The 20,938-nt window shown below is 41.2% G+C and overlaps 1 protein-coding gene across 1 annotated transcript; it reads left to right on the top strand.

The window, feature by feature from the left end:
- Positions 1–3,482: 3,482 nt before the first annotated feature.
- LOC112228594 (alkaline ceramidase 3) lies at positions 3,483–18,340 on the top strand. Its single transcript, XM_024394047.2, has 11 exons — positions 3,483–3,700; positions 9,096–9,206; positions 12,949–13,001; positions 13,265–13,317; positions 13,697–13,778; positions 14,544–14,579; positions 15,442–15,500; positions 15,919–16,020; positions 16,400–16,504; positions 16,722–16,767; positions 17,381–18,340. Exons 1-11 carry the CDS (start codon positions 3,598–3,600, stop codon positions 17,432–17,434), a joined length of 804 nt encoding a protein of 267 aa, XP_024249815.1. The 5' UTR covers positions 3,483–3,597; the 3' UTR covers positions 17,435–18,340.
- Positions 18,341–20,938: the final 2,598 nt, after the last annotated feature.

The raw sequence follows: 20,938 nt of genomic DNA, 5'->3' as shown, positions 1-20,938 counted from the left end.
ATGTTGCTCTTGCTGCGGGCGATTCCCTGATCCACCTCTACGCAGACGACACCATTCTATATGCTTTCGGCCCGTCATTGGACACTGTGCTATCTAACCTCCAAACAAGCTTCAATGCCATACAACACTCCTTCCGTGGCCTCCAACTGCTCTTAAACGCTAGTAAAACCAAATGCATGCTTTTCAACCGATCGCTGCCTGCACCCGCATGCCCGACTAGCATCACCACCCTGGATGGTTCCGACCTTGAATATGTGGACATCTATAAGTACCTAGGTGTCTGGCTAGACTGCAAACTCTCCTTCCAGACTCATATCAAACATCTCCAATCAAAAATCAAATCAAGAGTCGGCTTTCTATTCCGCAACAAAGCCTCCTTCACTCACGCCGCCAAGCTTACCCTAGTAAAACTGACTATCCTACCAATCCTCGACTTCGGCGATGTCATCTACAAAATGGCTTCCAACACTCTACTCAGCAAACTGGATGCAGTATATCACAGTGCCATCCGTTTTGTCACTAAAGCACCTTATACCACCCACCACTGCGACTTGTATGCTCTAGTCGGCTGGCCCTCGCTACATATTCGTCGCCAGACCCACTGGCTCCAGGTCATCTACAAGTCCATGCTAGGTAAAGCTCCGCCTTATCTCAGTTCACTGGTCACGATGGCAACACCCATCCGTAGCACGCGCTCCAGCAGGTGTATCTCACTGATCATCCCTAAAGCCAACACCTCATTTGGCCACCTTTCGTTCCAGTACTCTGCTGCCTGTGACTGGAACGAATTGCAAAAATCGCTGAAGTTGGAGACTTTTATCTCCCTCACCAACTTCAAACATCAGCTATCTGAGCAGCTAACCGATCGCTGCAGCTGTACATAGTCTATTGGTAAATAGCCCACCCATTTTCACCTACCTCATCCCCATACTGTTTTTATTTATTTACTTTTCTGCTCTTTTGCACACCAATATCTCTACCTGTACATGACCATCTGATCATTTATCACTCCAGTGTTAATCTGCAAAATTGTAACTATTCGTCTAACTCCTCATGCCTTTTGCACACATTGTATATAGACTCCCCCTTTGTTTTCTACTGTGTTATTGACTTGTTAATTTGTTTATTCCATGTGTAACTCTGTGTTGTCTGCTCACACTGCTATGCTTTATCTTGGCCAGGTCGCAGTTGTAAATGAGAACTTGTTCTCAACTAGCCTACCTGGTTAAATAAAGGTGAAATAAAAAATAAAAAATAAAAAGCTGGTGCACTAATGATGAAGAAGGGAATGTTTTCCTGATGAATGGACTCCACAGTTAGGGTGAGTGGTGTGGTGATGTGTGTGATGATTCCAGATCCTAGTGGAAAATTATCAAGGCCTTGAAACAGAGAGCAGAGCGGGTATGAGGTGATGTTCAGAGAGGAGGCAAGGGTCTGATCAATAACGTTCCCCGCCATACCGGAATCCACTAGCGCTGTAGAAACAGTACATGAGGGACAGCCAGCTACTGTGATCGACACTAAAAAGTGTTTCACTTGACTGTCCCTCTGCTCTCGTGGATCCCAAGTTGGGACGTAACGGACAATGCTGAAGCTGGTGCCCCCCTTGACCACAATAGGGACAGAGCCCCAGCTGTTTCCGTCTGCGTCGCTCAGGCGTGGGGAGGTGTGTGACCCCTACCTCCATGGTGTCAGGGTCTGATACAGAGTGGTCACTGAGGGAGGGAGAGAAGCGATGAGGGTACCGATGTTCCCGAAGTAGGTTATCCAGGCGGATGGCCATCACGTTCAAGGAGAGGTTGACGTCTCTACATGCCAGTTCCGTCTGGACCTCTTCGTACAGTCCTCTTCTGAATAGCATATGGAGCCCCGGCTCATTCCATCCGCTGGATGCTGCTATTGTCCGGAAGGTGAGCGTGAACTCGGCACCGGTCTAGTAATCCTGCCGCAGTTGGAATAGGCGCTCACCCCCCTCTCTGCCCTCCGATGGATGATCGAAGATACCTCTGAACAGAGCCATGAACTCCTAATACGAAGCCAGTTCCTCCTCTCCTCTCTCCCAGACGGTCGTAGAGTCAGCAGAGAAATAACCGTGACAACCTTGGACCTCTCGTGGTAGGGAGTAGGAATCCACAGCATTTTGATGGCGTTCTGTCATATTTATCCGGGAGGGATAAACGGGCATCGCTGACCTGGGCGGACTGCTGAATGGACTGGTGTGCTGGCTTGCTGGGTCTGCCGGTTGGCAGAGTATCCTCCGCTAGTTGAAGGCAACGCCTCTCGGATATGTTCGAGACGTTGAAGACTGCGAAGAACCTCTTCCATAGCCTTCTCCAGTTGTGCCATCTGGTCATGGTGTTGACAAAGTAGGTATCCCTGTTCGTCGACTGTCTGGGAGATATCCTGATTTCCTGCTGCTTCCATTTGTCAAAGCAGTATTTTGTAAAGGAGACGCTGGGAGTCAAAAAGCAAGTGCAGGGGGTGAGTTTAATAATACAATAAACATAGATTGATACAAAACAAGAGTAGCGTCTGGACATGAAACACATAACTAATACTGCCAGGGAATGAAAGGGATTGACAGATATAGGGGAGGTATTCAGTGAAGTGATGTGCGTAATGATGGTAGTCAGAGCCAGGGATTAGTAAACCTGCGACATTGAGTGCTGGAGAGGGGGAGCGGGAGTAGACGTGACACCTACATTATGACAACACAACTGATTGGCTCAAATGCATTAAGAAGGAAAGTAATTCCACAAATGAACTTTTAACAAGGCACACCTGTTAAATTAAATGCCTTCCAGGTGACTACCTCATGAAGCTGGTTGAGAGAATGCCAAGAGTGTGCAAAGTTGTCATCAAGGCAAAGGGTGGCTAGTTTGAAGAGTTTCAAATATAAAATACCTTTTGATTTGTTTAACAATTTTTTGGTTTCTACATCAAATCAAATGTTATTGGTGACATGCACCTTACAGTGAAATGCTTACTTACAAGCCCTTAACCAACAATGCAGTTTTAAGAAAAATACCTCCTAAGTAAAAAATTAAGTAGATAAGTAAAAAATAAGAAATAAAATAATTAAAGAGCAGCAGTAAAATAACAATAGCGAGGCTATATACAGGGGGTACCGGTATATGATTCCATTGTGTTATTTCATAGTTTTGATGTCTTCACTATTATTCTACAATGTAGAAAATAGTAAAAAATAAAGAAAAACATTGGAAAGGGTAGGTGTGTCCAAACTTTTGACTGGTACTGTATATATTTTACTATGGTGTACCAAAATGGCGGCGCAGTGGCTTCAAAACAGCGCCCCCTGTCAGTCATCTAGGGTTAATACATACAATTGGTTGTAACTGAGGGGATGGAGGGCGCCTTTCGGTCATAATTCCTTAGTACTAAAGATGCTGCACTCCTCCTTAACTCACACACACACACAAATCATCCCTTCCTCCCTCGCCCTGTAAGTGTATACTCGTCAGACGTCATGAAACGTCATCAGAAGTGTCCACTTCATTTGAGGGCTGAGGGGATAGGGTGTGTCTTTTAAGTGTTTGGACTGCAACCACACAGAACTGCCCGATCGTTTTTTCCATCATGGCTCCATCCGCAGACAGGCTGGGATACTGGGGGCAGCCAACCTCAACGCTAGATTGGTGTGAGGATAATTATGTCGTCTCTTTCTACATCGCAGAATTCTGTAAGTACAGCTGACACCATGCGTATTGCAAAACTAGTAATAGAAAACAAAAATGAATGCAATAAATACGGATGTGGCTCCGTGCGGAAAGCCGTCTCAGAAATAGCGTAAACATTATGCCTGGTGGTGCCATTCCCGTACGCTCGCGCCAGAAGGCTAGATCATGTCTGTTATTTCTACATTTAAATACAGCTTTGATGTTTTTATACCGGTAAGGTAGAAGTTACCATTAGTGTCGTCACCTCGACCGTGCTTCTTGCCTAGGGCGATGCCAGACCCGCCAATGAGTCACAACTTCACTTGCACCTGCAGCAGCACCGCGCTCTTTCAAGTAGGCCTAACTGTTTACAAGTATGCTACTGTAATAGGCTATCTATACGGCACATTAAAAAGTCGCTTTGCGCATGTGTACAATGAAATGCGCCACAAGATGGCTTCAGCATATAGACTCTTTTGGCAGGTAGCCTAGTGGGCCAGTAACCGAAAGTTTGCTGGGTCGAATCCCAGAGCTGACAGAGCTACCACTTCACCAAATTTTTCCCAAACATTACTTTTCTGGCCCTCTTTTATTTTCAACTCTTCAGCTTTTCTCTTATTGAATTAAAATCCGACATTTTCCCTTTTGCCTCTGTGGAGTGACGTAAACTTTTTCTGCCCGCTCCCAAAAACATTTGGCGATAGGCGTGTAGACTATTTGGCCTGCATACACTTTTACCCTAAACCTTAGGTTTACGCACTAATGCCAGACAGCCTAAAATAATGAAAGAAAAACCTCAATGTAGCCTATAGATATAAATTGCACAAGAAATATACATTTCTGGATTTTTTTAATGTACTGTTTTCTCTTTATTCAACCTGCCCGCCACACACGCTCTTCATCCAAACAATATTGAATGACCCTAAACCCGTCAGCCCAACGGATATAACTGGGGGGACTGCGGGTTATGAGTCAACCCACGCATCCCAAATTCACACCCCTAGACTTTTTCCGTATTTTGTTGTTACAGCCTGAATTTAAAATTGATTAAATGAGGTTGTTTTTTCACTGGCCTACACACAATAATCCACAATGTCAAAGTAGAATGATGTTTTTTGATTTTGTTCTACAAATGCAACAAAAAAAAATGAAAAGCTGAAATGTCTTGAATCAACAAACAAAAAAGTACTGTATTCAACCCCTTTGTTATGGCAAGATTAAACACGTTCAGGAGTAAAAATGTGCTAAGCAAGTCACATAATACGTTGCATGGACACAATAATAGTGTTTAACATGATTTTTGAATGACAACCTCATCTCTGTACCCCACACATACAAGTATCTGTAAGGTCCCTCAGTCGAGCAGTGAATTTCAAACACAGATTCAACCACAATGAACAGGGAGGTTTTCCAATGTCTTTCAAAGAAGGGCACCTATTGGTAGATGTGTGAAAATGAAAAAGCAGACATTGAATATCCCTTTGCGCATGGTGAAGGTTGGAGGGTGTATCAATACACCCAGTCACTACAAAGATACAGGCGTCCTTCCTAACACAGTCACCAGAGAGGAAGGAAACTGCTCAAGGATTTCCCCATGAGGCCAATGGTGACTTTAAAACAGTTACTGTTTAATGGCTGTGATAGGAAAAAAATGTGGATGGATAAACAACATTGTAGTTACTCCACAATACTAACCTAATTGACAGAGTGAAAAGGACAGAATACAAATATTCCAAAACATGCATCCTGCAAGAAAGAACTAAAGTAATACTGCAAAAGATGTGGAAAAGCAATTCACTTTTAGTCCTGAATACAAAGTGCTATGTTTGGGGAAAATACAACACATTATTGAGTACCACTCTCCATATTTTCAAGCAGAGTGGTGGCTGCATCATGTTATTGGTATGCTTGTAATCGTTAAGGACTGGTGAGTTTTTCAGGATAACAATGGAATGGAGCTAAGCACAGGCAAAATCCTAGAGGAAAACCTGGTTCAGTCTGCTTTCCACCAGACACTGGGAGATTAATTCACCTTTCAGCACGACAATAACCTAAAACACAAGGCCAAAATCTACACTGGAGTTGCTTACCAAGAAGACAGTGACATTTCCTGAGTGGCTGTGTTACGGTTTTGATTTTAATCTACTTGAAAATATATGGCAAGACCTGAAAAATGTTTGTCTAGTAATGATCAACAACCAATTTGACAAAGCTTGAAGAATTTTGAAAAGAACAATGGGTAAATGTTGCGCAATCCAAGTATGGAAAGCAAGACTTAGAGACTTAACCAGAAAGACTTACAGCTGTAATCACTGCCAATTGTGATTCTAACATGTATTGACTCAAGAGGTTTGAATACTTATTTAATGAAGAAATATTAGTGTTTTGTACAAATTAAAATCAAACTTTAGAATTTTTCATCCACTTTGACATTCGAGTATTTTGTGTAGATCGTTGAGAAATAAAGACAATTAAATACATTTTAATCCTACTTTGTAACACAACAAAATGTGAAAAAAAGTCAAGCTATGTGAATACTTTCTGAAGGCACTGTAGGAATGATTGGAATTCTGCAGTATTTAAGTAAAATGTTTCAAGGACAAAAGTATATGTATTTAAGCATTTTTGTTGTAGTGTGGACACTTGCAATAGTACTTAAAAAATATATATACTTTAAGGAAAATGTTTTTGTATATTTCAAAAATGCATTTATATAGCTTCTAAAATATATTTTACATTGGTGGTGGAGTACCAAGATGGAGGCACTATAGCTTCAAAACAGCGTCCCCTGCCAGTCATCTAGCATTAATATAAATCATTGTTTCAACCACACCACACAACCACACTCGCATGTTGAACGAGCATCTGCGTAGCCAAGCGCTAAAATAAACTCTGGGGGATAATTCTACAAAGAACTAGCTACCTAGGTTTTGGCCTTTCTAGGGAGTTTTTCCTAGCCACTGTGCTTCTACACCTGCATTGCTTGCTGTTTGGGGTTTTAGGCTGGGTTTCTGTACAGCACTTTGAGATATCAGCTGATGTACGAAGGGCTATATAAATAAATTTGATTTGATTTTGATTTGATTTAAAAATAGGACCATATGCATGTCAGGTAAAATAACATCCCAATGTTCATCTCCCAGGACAAACTAGCTAGAAACAGCTAGCTAGCTAATGTCTATAAATGTTTCATGTGCGTTTTGACCTGCCCCCAAATTAATGTAGTTGGTTCACAATTGGTTTTGATATTTTAATCTGCGTATCATGATCGCGTCTGGTGTGGATGGACAAAATCAACATCCATGCGATGGCGCACACGGACTCACGTGCGGGGCTGGTTTAGTCAGCATGTTACACAGGCACCGCAACATTTTTCTATTCATGATAATTATCTTTAACACTAAGAGCTCCATTCCATTGCAAGATAAAAACCTGCAACTCAGCATTTGTCATTTGCTTTTGGATACCCTTTTGAATGATATAAGTGATAAAAGATTGTGAGTGCAGCAGTAAAACTCCTTCTATGCTAGTTCTATCTCACTCGAGTTATGAGGGGGTCCTTGGTGAATTTTCTATTACAAAAGAGATCCCTGGCCCCAAAAAGTTTGAGAAACTCTGCCCTACAGGCTTTCTGAGAATCCCACGCCCACTGTCCTGTTATGGCAAAACTCCATGATAATACAGTTGGCTTTATTATGTTTTTAATGATGCCAATTTTCGAAACTGCCAAGTGGGTCAGAATTAGCTGTGTTTAACTACTGCTCTTTTAGTTCTCTCGCTATCTCTGACTCACCCATGACCCACATTACACTGAGTGGCCCAACACTCGTCTTCTCTCCTTGACCTTGGAAAGGTGAAAACACTAGATTGAATGACTATTCACATGCATAATATGAAGGGAACAAAAATATTATTAAAAAGCATCTAACCTAGAACTAATACTCTGATAACAGAACACTTGCTCTTACGTAGCTTTTATAAACGTGTAGAACACTGTATTATTAAAGTGACCATGTCACTGATACTCCACACGACCAGTAGAGTTTGAAGCAATGGTTGGTTTGACTCTTAAATTGGGTCCCAAGTTGTAGAATAAAAGGCCTGGAATGTGCAACGTCCAATAAATCTAATGTTGAAAACAAAGAGGCAACCACAATTTTTGTACCCTCATTGTGTGGCATACATGTGCTATATCTCAGTTTTCAGAACCTCAGCAGAGCTGAATAATAGTAGCGCTGCTTGCAGCATCGAGGGAGGTCAGAATACATTCAACAGGAGATTCTCCTCACGTTTGCTTAAAGTTAAACTAATGAAAACGTTAAACAGGAAAGTTATTGGCATTGTACTGACTACAGCACCTTGGGGAACACCTAATGCTATTTGACCTGAAGTCAGTCAGCCTAATGTACAACACAACTTACTAATGTAGGGCACCTGCCTAATGTTAAACATAAATATTGTGCAACAGACATCCAATATTCCTTGGTCTTGTACATATATTTGTAAGAATATGATTTCAAGAATCCTTTACTTTTGTATCCAGCAGCTAAGCAAGCAACAAATACAGTACAGCAGTGTAGCAGTGTTAACTGAACAACGAACTGAGTTAGCCCTCAGAGCTCTTACCTCTTGCATATAAGCCCCAACTTGAAACAACATTCTAATCATTAGCATCGTTCATCATCAATCATCACTTGGTGTTGTGAAATCTTCAAATTAAATATGTTACCTTTATTTAACCAGGCAAGTGAATTTAAGAACCAATTCTTATTTACAATGATGGCAAGAGGCAAAATGCCTCCTGTGGGGACGGATGCTGGGATAGAAAAAAACTATGGAAGACAAAACGGACAACACAGACAGAAGACACTGGCGACAGCACAAATACAACAGCAAACAAACAGTGGATGTGTGTGTGTGCAGGCATGTTTGTTTGTGGTGTGTGTGAAGTAAAACAACATGCTTCGTTACATAAGCAACTAGTGACATCTAGTAACAACTACATGTCTTAACAACCTGTTCATCTATTTGTCCTTTGACCTCATCCAGGGACACCGGGTCCTGTAGTTTTAGGTTGGCTTGGAGGAGATTCCAAGACCAGGGGTCTGAGAAATTAAAGGACCATGCTTTTATGCATTTTCCTTTCGAGCCAGAAGACAGCATAGATAAAATGGCAGTTTTACTAAAATGGCCTTATAAATAAATAACTCATTTCACCAGTCTAAATCTTACTGATTTTATAAATTGTACCTGCTTACAGAAAGTAAACACTATTCTTTCTCTAGTTTTCCATCTGCTAAGAGACACACTATTAGAACTTCTATCAGACATCAAATGATTGTGGTTGTTTGCTATCATACACTACACGTTGTCTTGTCTTCCTCTGACAGTTGCTCTGTTTGTTATCTTGTTTTACAGGGAACACTGTCAGCAACCTCATTATGATCCTGCCTCCCATCTACGGTGCCATCCAGACGTATAAAGACGGCCTAGAGTTCCGCTACGTCTACTCTTTTCTGGGACTGGCAGGTAGGTGCTCCATACACATCAGGAACTATTAGTATGATTTACTAATATTTTATAATACAAATGAGGAGTTGATTTCCTAAATGCCATATCCACCCATTTTTTCATCAGAAATCGTTGCCTATGGGTACGTTCATGTGTGTGTAAAATATTACTGATCTCTTGATTTTTATTTAATAAATTTTAGATATGTATTTTTATTTTTACGCTATTCATTATATCCATTGTTTAGCTGGAATGGAATGCTCGATCCGGTATGCTGAGTATACAAAACATTAAGATCACCTGCTCTCTCCATGACATAGACTGACCAGGTGAAAGCTATGATCATGTAACGGTTTTCTTCTGGTGAAAGAGAGGCAGACCAAAATGCAGCGTGGTGGTTATTCATGTTTAATTTATAAAGACACTATACATCAATAAACTAACAAAAGCAATAAACGTGCGAAAACCTAAACAGCCCTATCTGGTGCAAACACAGAGACGGGAACAATCACCCACAAAACAGGCTACCTAAATATGGTTCCCAATCAGAGACAATGACTAACACCTGCCTCTGATTGAGAACCATATCAGGCCAAACATAGAAATAGACAAACCAGACACACAACATAGAATGCCCACCCAGCTCACGTCCTGACCAACACTAAAACAAGGAAAACACATACGAACGATGGTCAGAACGTGACAGATCCCTTATTAATGTCACTTATTAAATCCACGTCAATCAGTGTAGATGAAGGGGAGGAGACGGGTTGAAGAATGATATTTAAAGCTTGAGACAACTGAGACATGGATTGTGTATGTGTGCCATTCAGAGTGTGAATGGACAAGACAAAAAAATGCAAGTGCCTTTGAATGGGATATGGTAGTAGGTACCAGATGCACCGGTTTGTATTAAGAACTGCAACGCTGCTGGGTTTGAAACGCTCAAAAGTTTCCCGTGTCTATCAAGAATGGTCCACCACCCAAAGAACATCCAGCCAACTTGACACAACTGTGGGAAGCGTTTGAGTCAACATGGGCCAGCATCCCTGTGGAACGCTTTCGACACCTTGTAGAGTCAATGCCCTGATGAATTTAGGCTGTTCTGAGGGCAAAAATGTACAGTACTAGTCAAAAGTTTGGAAACATACTCATTCCAGGGTTTTTCTTTATTTTGACTGTTTTCTACATTGCAGAATACTAGTGAAGACCATAACTATGAAATAACAGATATGGAATCATGTAGTAATCAAAAAAGTGTTAAACAAAAATATATTTGAGATTCTTCAAAGCCACCCTTCGCCTTGACAGCTTTGCACACTCTTGACATTTTCTCAACCAGCTTCATGAGGTAGTCACCTGGAATCCATTTCAATTAACAGGTGTGCGTTGTTACAAGTTAAATAGTGGAATGTCTTTCCTTAATGCGTTTGAGATAGCCCTATTTGGTAAAATAGTCCATATTATGGCAAGAACAGCTCAAATAAGCAAAGAGAAATGACAGTCCATCATTACTCTAAGACATGAAGGTCAGTTAATACAGAACATTTCAAGAATGTTAAGTTTCTTCAAGTGCTGTCGCAAAACCCATCAAGCGCTATTATGAAACTGGCTCTCATGAGGACTGCCACAGGAAAGGAAGACCCAGAGTTACCTCTGCTGCAGAGGATAAGTTCATTAGAGTTAACTGCACCTCAGATTGCAGCCCAAATAAATTCTTCAGAGTTTAAGTAACAGACACATCTCAACATCAACTGTTCAGAGGAGACTGCATGAGAGAGACATCTCCCTCAACGTCAACAAAACGAAAGAGCTGATCGTGGACTACTGGAGACAGCAGAGAGAACACTCCTCCATCCACATCGATGGAGCTACATTGGAGTGGGTCAAAAGCTTCAAGTTCTTCCGCGTGCACATCACTGAGGACCTAAACTAGTCCCTCCACACCGACAGAGTGGTGAAGAAAGCACAACAGCAGGGCTCTACGCTGACCTTTTTTACAAGGAGCATACATGTGCCGAAGCTGGAAAATGTAGGCGCACATAAAGAAATGTAGGATTTCAATGAAAAATATGAGGTAATAAAGCTAGAATCCTTCATTCTTCTAGGGGCACTGGTGAGCCAAAATAAAATTCCAGTTCGCACAGAAAAATATTTAGGCCATTTGTGAGTAATATGGTTGCCCTGTAGGGCCCCGAACAGACACTTTTCGACCTCAGAAATGTCTCAGCCCCTAAGACCCTCTCAAATGTCTACAGATTCACTTTTGAGAGCATTCGGTCTGACTGTATTACTGCCTGGTACGGCAACTGCACTGTCCACAACCGCAAGGCTCTCCAGAGGGTGGTGCGGTCAGCCCAACGCATCACTGGGGGCACACTGCCTGTCCTCCAGGACATCTACAGCACCCGGTGTCACAGGAAGGCCAAGAAGATCAAGGACCTCAGCCACCCGTGCCACGGCCTATTCACCCCGCTACCAGGCATAGACAGTACATGTGCATCAAAGCTGGGACCGAGAGACTGATCGAAGCTGTTTATCTCCAGGCCATCACACTGTTAAACAGTCATCACTAGTCGGCCTCCGCCTGGTAACCTGCCCTGAACCTTATACTGTCACAAGTTGGTTACCACCTGGTACTCTACCCTGCACCTTAGACTTGCTGCCCAATGTACCTAGAGTCATTGAACACTGGTCTACTTTAATGTTTTCATACTATTTTACCCACTGAGTGTACAAAACATAAGGAACACCTTCCTAATATTGAGTTGCACCTCCCCCCTTTTCCCTCAGAACAACCTCAATTTGCCGGGGCATGGACTCTACAAGGTGTCCACAGGGATGCTGGCCCATGTTGACTCCACTGCTTCCCACAGTTGGCTGGATGTCCTTTGGGTGATGGACCATTCTTGATACAAACGGGAAACTGTTGAGTGTGAAAAACCCAGCAGAGTTGCAGCTCTTGACACAAACCTGTGCGCCGTGCACCTACTACCATACCCCATTAAAAGGCACTTAAATGTTTAGTCTTGCCCATTCACCCTCTGAATGGCACACATACACAATACATGTTTCAATTGTCTCAAGGCTTAAAAATCCTTTAAACTGTCTCCTCCCCTTCATCTACACTGATTGAAGTAGATTTAACATGTGACATAAATAAGGGATGATAGCTTTCACCTGGATTCATCTGGTCAGCCTATGTCATGGAAAGAGCAGGTGTTCTTAATTTTTTGTATACTAAGTGTTCAGTATGTATATACTGTATTCTAGTCATTGCTCATCTTATATAACTACTGTTGTATACACATGTTCTATTCATATAGTGTCTATACATTCCATTTATTTTATATATTGCTCGCTCTGATATTTCTTAATATTATTTTCCTTCATTTTTTGATTGTTTGTATTGTTATTGTATTGCTAGATATTAATGTACTGTTGGTGCTAGAAACATAAGCATTTCGCTGCACCTGCAATAAAATCTGCAAATCTGTGTAAGCGACCAATACATTTTTATTTGATTTACTTGTACATTAAGCTGCCTCATACTCCAGAAACAGGAGATGGGCTCCTGCTCCTATGAGTCGTTCCGGCTCGTACAAGCCAAGGCTTGTGTAAGGCTACTTACAGTACTTACTCCTACTTCATAGTATTTTAAAAGGACATCATCAAGATGCCTTCCTGTTTATTTGAGTGAATGGTTTGAATGTCTGTGCTTCCTGCTGCTTGTTTGATGTGATCTCTTCTTCTGTTCCAGCTGTTGGCATTGGTTCCTGGTGCTTCCATATGACGCTGCAATATGAGATGCAGGTGAGCTGACTTTTAGTATCTAAAAATAAATTGTGATTCGTCAGCACACTGTATGCATCCACCATTGAAGAGTTGTGTTCTCATAATCACATGGACCTTTTCAGCTGTTAAGGACATAAAAAATGATACCTCATCATTTCCTGAAGAATGCACATGCAGTTCGGTCAGACACTGGAGTCAACAGAAAACAATAGTCCTGTCTTGGCTCGTGCCGACCATCCCATTATACATCACTCTCTGTCTCTGCTGTCTGACCCCCACAGTTGCTGGATGAGCTGCCAATGATCTACAGCACCTGTGTCTTTGTCTACTGTCTGTAAGTACCCAACATAATGGATTTACGCTCTTCAGCTTTCACAGTGCCAATGCCATTGAGCAGCCCAGGTCAAAAGCTCACTGAAAGTAATTTTAGGGCAATATAAAATGAAATGTGATGAATGAAAAGTGAATCCAACCCTCCAATTGATCCACCCTAAGAAAGCACATATTGTGTCTCTCTCGTGGTTGTAGATGCCATGTAACTGAGCTGATGTCTATGGATTCAGCGGCACTTAGAGTTCCTCCATTTCAACTGGGGCATCTTTCATCATCTTGCTCTCCATCCTTCTCAAAAGCCTTACTGAATACAGTATGTCTATAATTACAAATATGTGTTTCATGAGAGGAATGATCATTTAATTCATTTTTTGTTACAGATATGAATGCTTCAAGCAAGAAAACACTCTGAGTTTATTTCCTATCACATTGTTATTGTTCTTCAGTGTCTCAGTCAGTGTGGTGAGTGTCTCATAAATCCCACAGTCAGGTCAAAAATTATTGGTGCCCTTGATAAAAATGATATTATTCTAATGCATTTGCTCAGACATATATATGCATATACACCACTACTGCTGTAGGATCTTAGTTTGATCACTATTTTATTGCTGTAGAATTTTCGTGCACCGCAGGAAATGCAAAAGTGTAGTGGATTCAAGGTCTATAAAGGCTTCTAAAGTTTGTAATTTCCACTTTAAATTGGCAGACTTGATTTGCCCTACTGAAAAATATATCAACCCCTCCAACCATGTTTACGCCACCTCCATGCTCTCTGGAAGGGTTGCCAGAAAAAATACTTTATTGAGAGCGAACAACAAATGTAAACGCCTGGAGTTTGCTAAAATGCATTGGCACTTGGATTGGAACTGGTGTTGTGGTCAAATAACATGAAAATAGAGCTCTCTGGCCACGCACACCAGTGGTGGGTTTGGCATCGAAAGAAACAAGATGCATATGAAGATTATTTTAGATTTGTATTTTTTTGCTTGTTGAACAAAATCTTTCTCTGAGCAATTGTATTAGTATAAAATAATATAATTTAAAAAATGTGCATACAATATAGCTCAGTATTATTTATTTTATAAAGTATTTTTTTCCTCTTCTTTACCAAGGGTGCCAATAATTTTGGACCTGACTGTAACTGTTCTGTCCATTTTCATTCCATTACTGTATGTCAATAATTAATGTCACTATCTGCATTCTCTTTTTTCTCTTTTTTTCCCCCAGGTGTATTTACAATGGAAAGAGCCAGTATTTCACCAGGTAAGAGAGAGTACATTTGCACTCTTCAGTGAGCATGCTCTTTGTTTGGTATTAGGTTTCACTGTTTCATTAGTAAATATTGCCCCTAGCTAAAAGTGGAAACAGCCAGACATGAGGTCCTGTTAGATTGCTATTGTGGCATGTCACTTCAGATGTCTCTGTGCAGTTGTATTCAGCAATGCAATATATTTCAGCGTTGTCACTTGTCGTACAACATGTCATACACCACCTATTTGACTATCGCTTTGACTAATCTTATATGCCCAGGTTATACTTATATAAAATCCTCTCTAGCATACCACCACAATAGCCAGTGTTGCTGTGGATATTGAGAGTCTAGAGAAGTGTCTGTGTTGCTTGACAACAACAGAAACAAAGTGACAAAGCAGCCTTTGTTTACACTTCAGAGCCCCCTCTGCTTAACCTACTGCTCCATGGTGGCACACGTTTAGTCATAAACATGCCCTCAACAGTCTGTTTTGGAGGACGTTATAGTGTCAGCATATTGTTTCAACTAGTTGGTGTTTCACATCAAGCTGATGCATGAAGTTTGATTTGCTACTCATTTAGATACAACACACGAACTGTGACCATCCATTTATACGTCTCATCAACCATCACAAAAGAGCAGTCTTTTTTTGAGCATGGATTTAGCACAACCTTGTGTTTGAACCTTGTACATGCTGTGTTATCCTTTTTTAGGGGTTGAGCAGTCTGGTTGAAAACGTGTGCATTATACACCTCATACTTAATTTCACCTTTGTTCTAGTGAAAACACCAGAATTAGGCTACTTTAAAATATGACACAGATCTGAATTTGGTTGCTTTTCAAAACTAAAGATTCTTCTTTTTGTGTCCTTAGGTCATGTATGGTGCGCTTGTAGCCTGCTTGGTGATGCGTTCTATCTTTATAGTTACATGGTATGTGGTAGCATCATGGCTCAGTAGTTTGGGAAACTAACTGATAACTAAGAGGTCAACAGTACATTTGTTGTCCTTACAAAGTTTGAATTGTAGAATAGCCACTCACCATTGGATACTGCTATTATGATGATATTTGTGGTTCTGGATGACAACGTTTTCAGAAACCACAATACGAAGTAGGGCAGAGGAGGCTGGTGGGAGGAGCTCATTGTAATGCTCATTGTAATGGCCGAAATAGAACGGAGTCAAACGTGGTTTCCATATGTTTGATGCGTTTGATACCGTTCCATTGATTCCATTCCACCGATCACAATGAACCTGTCCTCCCATAGCTCACCCCACCAGCCTCCTCTGAAGTAGGGCTATGTTATAACATTGTTTATACATCTCATATGACTTTGTATTTTAACTGCAGGGTCTACCCCTGGCTCAAACCTATGTGTTACATCTCCCTGAGTGTCTTCCTGCTGGGGTTCCTGTTGTGGAACATTGATAATCTAGCATGTGACTCACTCAGGTAAATATACAAACAATTTGCACATGCTGACATCAGAATATGGACATCCATTTCCCTAGATGTAGGATCTCAATGTTGAAGGAGAACTTTCCAGCAATGCAAAAATGTTTTTAACTTGCCCTGTATTTGAGGTTTAAAAAGACTTCTGAAGTTTGTAATTTCCACTTTAAAATTTCAGACTTGAATTTCCTTTAACATTTTTAATCAATCTCTACAAAAATGGCCAATATTTATAATCCACATAATAATTACTATGGATTAGTAATTAGTAAATAATTACTAGGATTATTTACCTGCTGTAGCAAACTGTCTCAAATTAAGATTCTCCGTTTGTAGACAGAATCAAATGTAAAACTCTCTACTCCTCACTCTCCTTTAGATCCACCAGACAGAGATTGCCCCCTGTTGTTGGGGCGGTGACACAGTTCCATGCCTGGTGGCACATCCTCACAGGCCTGGGCTCCTACCTACACATACTCTTCAGGTAAACTATCCACTGAACCGTCTATATTCTATAGGTCTTATAAAGCTTCTACTGTGTTTGTTTGCTCATTGTATTTGTTCCCACTAAAATTGATTTATTCTGCTTGAAGAACATAATTAGATTAAGAACAGACTGGTAATCTTGAGTAGGGATATGGTCAGATGATTTCTACAAGAATGTGTTACTGAAAAATGTAGTATGTTCTGTTGTCATGTAGCCTCCAGATACGGTCAATCTACCTCAAACACAGACCAAAAGTAAAGGTAAGCGTGCTCTCATCCTCCCAGTTCTTCAACACATCCCAGTCCTATGCTTGTGTATACAGATGTAGGCTCTACAAGTTTTACTTGCGACAGGGTGATCAAATCAAGACCCCCACACCTAGAGAGCGTGAGGTTTTGAGCAGAAGACGACTCTGCTATCTCCCCTCAGTGTGTTGTTGTCCTGTACAGTCCAACAATATTTATACTGAACATTCCTCTTTAAGTAGATTATTGGTGTTGGGAATAGAAAATATAGTTGAGTATGTGTAGTGTGACATTCAGTCATGACATTAAATCAGTCATAACTAAGTTCTATGGTATGCATTTATGGACTGAGGGTTATGAGAAGGACATTTTTTGGGATGCAATTTCTATACAATAGCTATCTTCATATACATAACGGCTGCATGCAGGGATGTATGTATGCCTGCCCACTGTTGGTCAGAGCCCCCCTCCATCCTTCTCTAATACTCATCATACCTGAAGATCATTCAGAATCAGAACTGCCTTCAGGTTATGATACACAAGAGGTTTTTCAAATTAAGATCCTACATCTGTATGGCACCATAATATCAACAATAACCTAACACTGGTCCACAATGTGTTTAATCAGTTCCTATGTGGAGTGTGGCCCATGTTGCACATGGAGGCTCAGAAGACAAGCTGAGTGGCTGGGGACCATGAAGGAGGGTGACTACCATACAACAGGCATCAGCAAAGGGACCTGACCTGCCAGTCTGCCAACTCCCCCTCTGCTGTCTCTGGGACACATACTGTACACCCCACTACCAGAGGTCTGGCAGGTCACCCCCCCCCAACCTACCACTCCAGGGACCCTTTTGTTTCACACGGTGTGGATTTGCCAAGTACAGCATAGCGTTGAGAGTTGATATGGAATGATTTTTCTCTTTCATCGATCACAATCGGATTTTCATGGTGATGTTGTAGTGTTTTTGAAGTTCTCAAACATTTTGAATGGATTAATGTACATACTTTCCTGTATGTCGATGCATATATGATATGTAGCTGCCCTGCCCGAACATGGATATTTTCTGGAAAAAGATTAGGAAAAAAGACAATAGACATAAGAACACATCTAAATTATATTAGTGTATGTATTATAAAATTCAATATGATACTTTAGCATATTCACAAACCATCATAATGTCAGATGGTCTGGTTGAGCGGCTGTATTTTTCATTGGTTATGTTTAGACCCGGGAACTGGTTTATACTACCCTATTTTTTTCAATATAAATGAGCAGGCGCTCTTATCCAGAGAAACTTAAGCCTTCCGCATGCTTTGTTTCGGCTGATGCTTAGCCGAACAAGTGTTCATATACTCCCTTAAAAGACCTTCGCTTGAGCCTCCTGAGTGGCGCAGAGGTCTAAGGCAGTGCTAGCTGTGCCACTAGAGATCCTGTTTCGAGTACAGGCTCTGTCGCTGCTGGCCACGACCGGGAGACCCATGGGGCGGTACACAATTGGCCAAGGGTCGTCCGGGTTAGGGGAGGGTTTGGCCGGCTGGGATGTCCTTGTCCCATCACGCTCTAGCGACTCCTGTGGTGGGCCGGGCACATGCACGCTGACACGGTTGCCAGGTGTACAGTGTTTCCTCCGACACATTGGTGCGGCTGGCTTCCGGGTTAAGTGGGCATTGTGTCAAGAAACTTGGCTGGGTCGTGTTTCGGGGAGACACACGGCTCTCGGCCTTTGCCTCTCCCGAGTCTGTATGGGAGTTGCAGTGATGAGACAAGACTGTAACTATCAATTGGGGAGAAAAAGAGGTTTTAAAAAATAAATGCCCTTTGTTTGAAAAAAGCAGCAATTACTACTGTTTGTCCATATTGAAACTCCGTAGCCAGTAAACACTTTCTCAAAATAGTCCAAAATGAATGATAACTCAAATGTTTCATTAATTTTGACATTTTTTTCTGAGGAGATCTTAGTTGCTCAACTTTACATCTAAAATGTTTGGTGCAGTATTTCTCAAGTGAAATAATTAGCATGAAAACGATTCATCTCTAGTTGAATGACAGCAAACATGAAGCATTAACAATGACAGCATTGAAGAATCCCTACTGTTGACCCTTCACCGACGAAGGAGCGTAAAGTTTGGTTACTGACTTTGGCTACCGACTTTGGCTTCCATCTAAAAATGTTTGTGTGCACAAACAGCCCAAAAAAACCTTGCCAAAGACCAAAACAAAGAAAGAAGTCATAACTGTTTTGGATGGGAAGCCTGCAGACACCGTTACAGTTAGTGCATTCATCTTGAGATACCTAGGTCAGACAACCATATATCACAGTCATAGTAAGTACATTTTTCCTCAGAGAAGTTATCAGCAAATGTCAGTGCTAGTAGGAAAACACAAGTGCATAAGCATGAATTAAATGTCTTATTTAAGATACTTTTTGAAGAGGTAGTGTTTCAGAAATTTTTGGAAAATTGGCAGGGACTCTGCTGTCCTGACGTTAGGGGGAAGCTTGTTCCATCATTGGGGTGCCAGAACAGAGAAGAGTTTTGACTGGGCTGAGTGGGAGCCGACACCCCGTAGGGGTGGGAGGCCCAAGACACCAGAAGTGGCAGAGGTTCCCTTCTCTAAGGGAATCTGGTCTAGATGATACAGTGTGCTGGTTACGGTCAGGACTGAAACAGAGACGGCAGGGAAAGGTATAATAAATCAATTATATTGACGACAGTATATATGTCCTCTGCAACGTCTTGGTAACACAGGAACACTCTTTGACTTCAATGATATTTATTTAATCTATGCCAAGACTGCAGTTGTATTATACTTGCAAAATGTGAAGTTGTTTAGATATGGTTTACATTTACATGTCCATGTGTTTTATGATTTACTTGATTAATATTAACAAATCGACGGGAGATTATACAAGTTAAGGATTGTTCCATTTAAAAAAATACAGTCACGTTGTTATCATAGTGGGAATTTCAAGGATACGGGGTAATTATTTTCATGTGTATGTCTTTTTATTTGCCAACGCAAAAGATCATGAAGAAAGTTTACCTGAAATAAAGATATCTGCACCACTGAACATTTCTGACCACTGTTCTACAGACTGGGTCATCTGGACATGTATGTTTTCAGATGGATTTGCCAATTAATATCCATTATTTAACTCTATCTAGCAATGAATACAGGTATCTGCATGTCTGCAATTAAATAATTATCATTGTCCTGTATTACCACACACACATATTTGCTTCAAGGATGAGACTTCTGAACCTGTTTGTATCTACTGTACCTGTCTGTTCATGCACTGCAGTTCTAGTGATGGATTCCAACACGCTCTCATTCCTTACGGCCACTAGATGGCAAGGATTGCCATATTTCAGTTTGAGGCTATATGTACATTTACCAAAGGATCCTGTTCTGTGAAACCCTGGATAAATGCTGTAATTTACAATGCAGTATTCTGGGGATTTGTCTATGTGAAACTTCGTGTGAATTTGATCTTAAATGCAATGTACTTACAGTACCAGTCAAATGTTTGGACACTTACTCATTCAAGGGTTTTTTCTTTATTTTCACTGTTTTCTACATTGTACAATCACAGTGAAGACAAAACTATGAAATAACACAGAATCATGTACTGTAGTAAACAAAGAAGTGTTAAACAAAAATGTATGACATTCTTCAAAGTAGCCACCCATGCCTTGATGACAGCTTTGCACACTCTCTCCAGCTTCATGAGGAATGCTTTTCCAACTTGAAGGAGTTCCCACACACGCCGAACACTTGTTGGCTGCTTTTCCTTCACTCTGTGGTCCAATTCATCCCAAACTATCTCAATTAGGTTGAGGTTCGAATGATTGTGGAGGCCAGGTCATCTGATGCACCATCACTCTCCTTGGTCAAATATCCCTTACACAGCCAGGAGGTGTGTTTTGGGTCATTGTCCTGTTGAAAAACAAATGATCGTCCCTCTAAGCCTAAAACAGTTGAGATGGTGTGGTAGCCATGCTGGTTAAGTGTGCCTTGAATTCTAAATAAATCCCTGACAGTGTCACCAGCAAAGCAACCCCATACCATGCTTGTGTTTCTTGGCCCAAGCAAATCTCTTCTTCTTATTGGTGTCCTTTAGTAATGATTTCTTTGAGGTAATTCAACCATGAAGGCATGATTCACGCAGTCTCCTCTGAACAG

Source organism: Oncorhynchus tshawytscha, linkage group LG30 (assembly GCF_018296145.1).
Source record: "Oncorhynchus tshawytscha isolate Ot180627B linkage group LG30, Otsh_v2.0, whole genome shotgun sequence".
NCBI lineage: Eukaryota > Metazoa > Chordata > Actinopteri > Salmoniformes > Salmonidae > Oncorhynchus > Oncorhynchus tshawytscha.
This window is presented reverse-complemented; position numbering and strand designations above follow the sequence as displayed.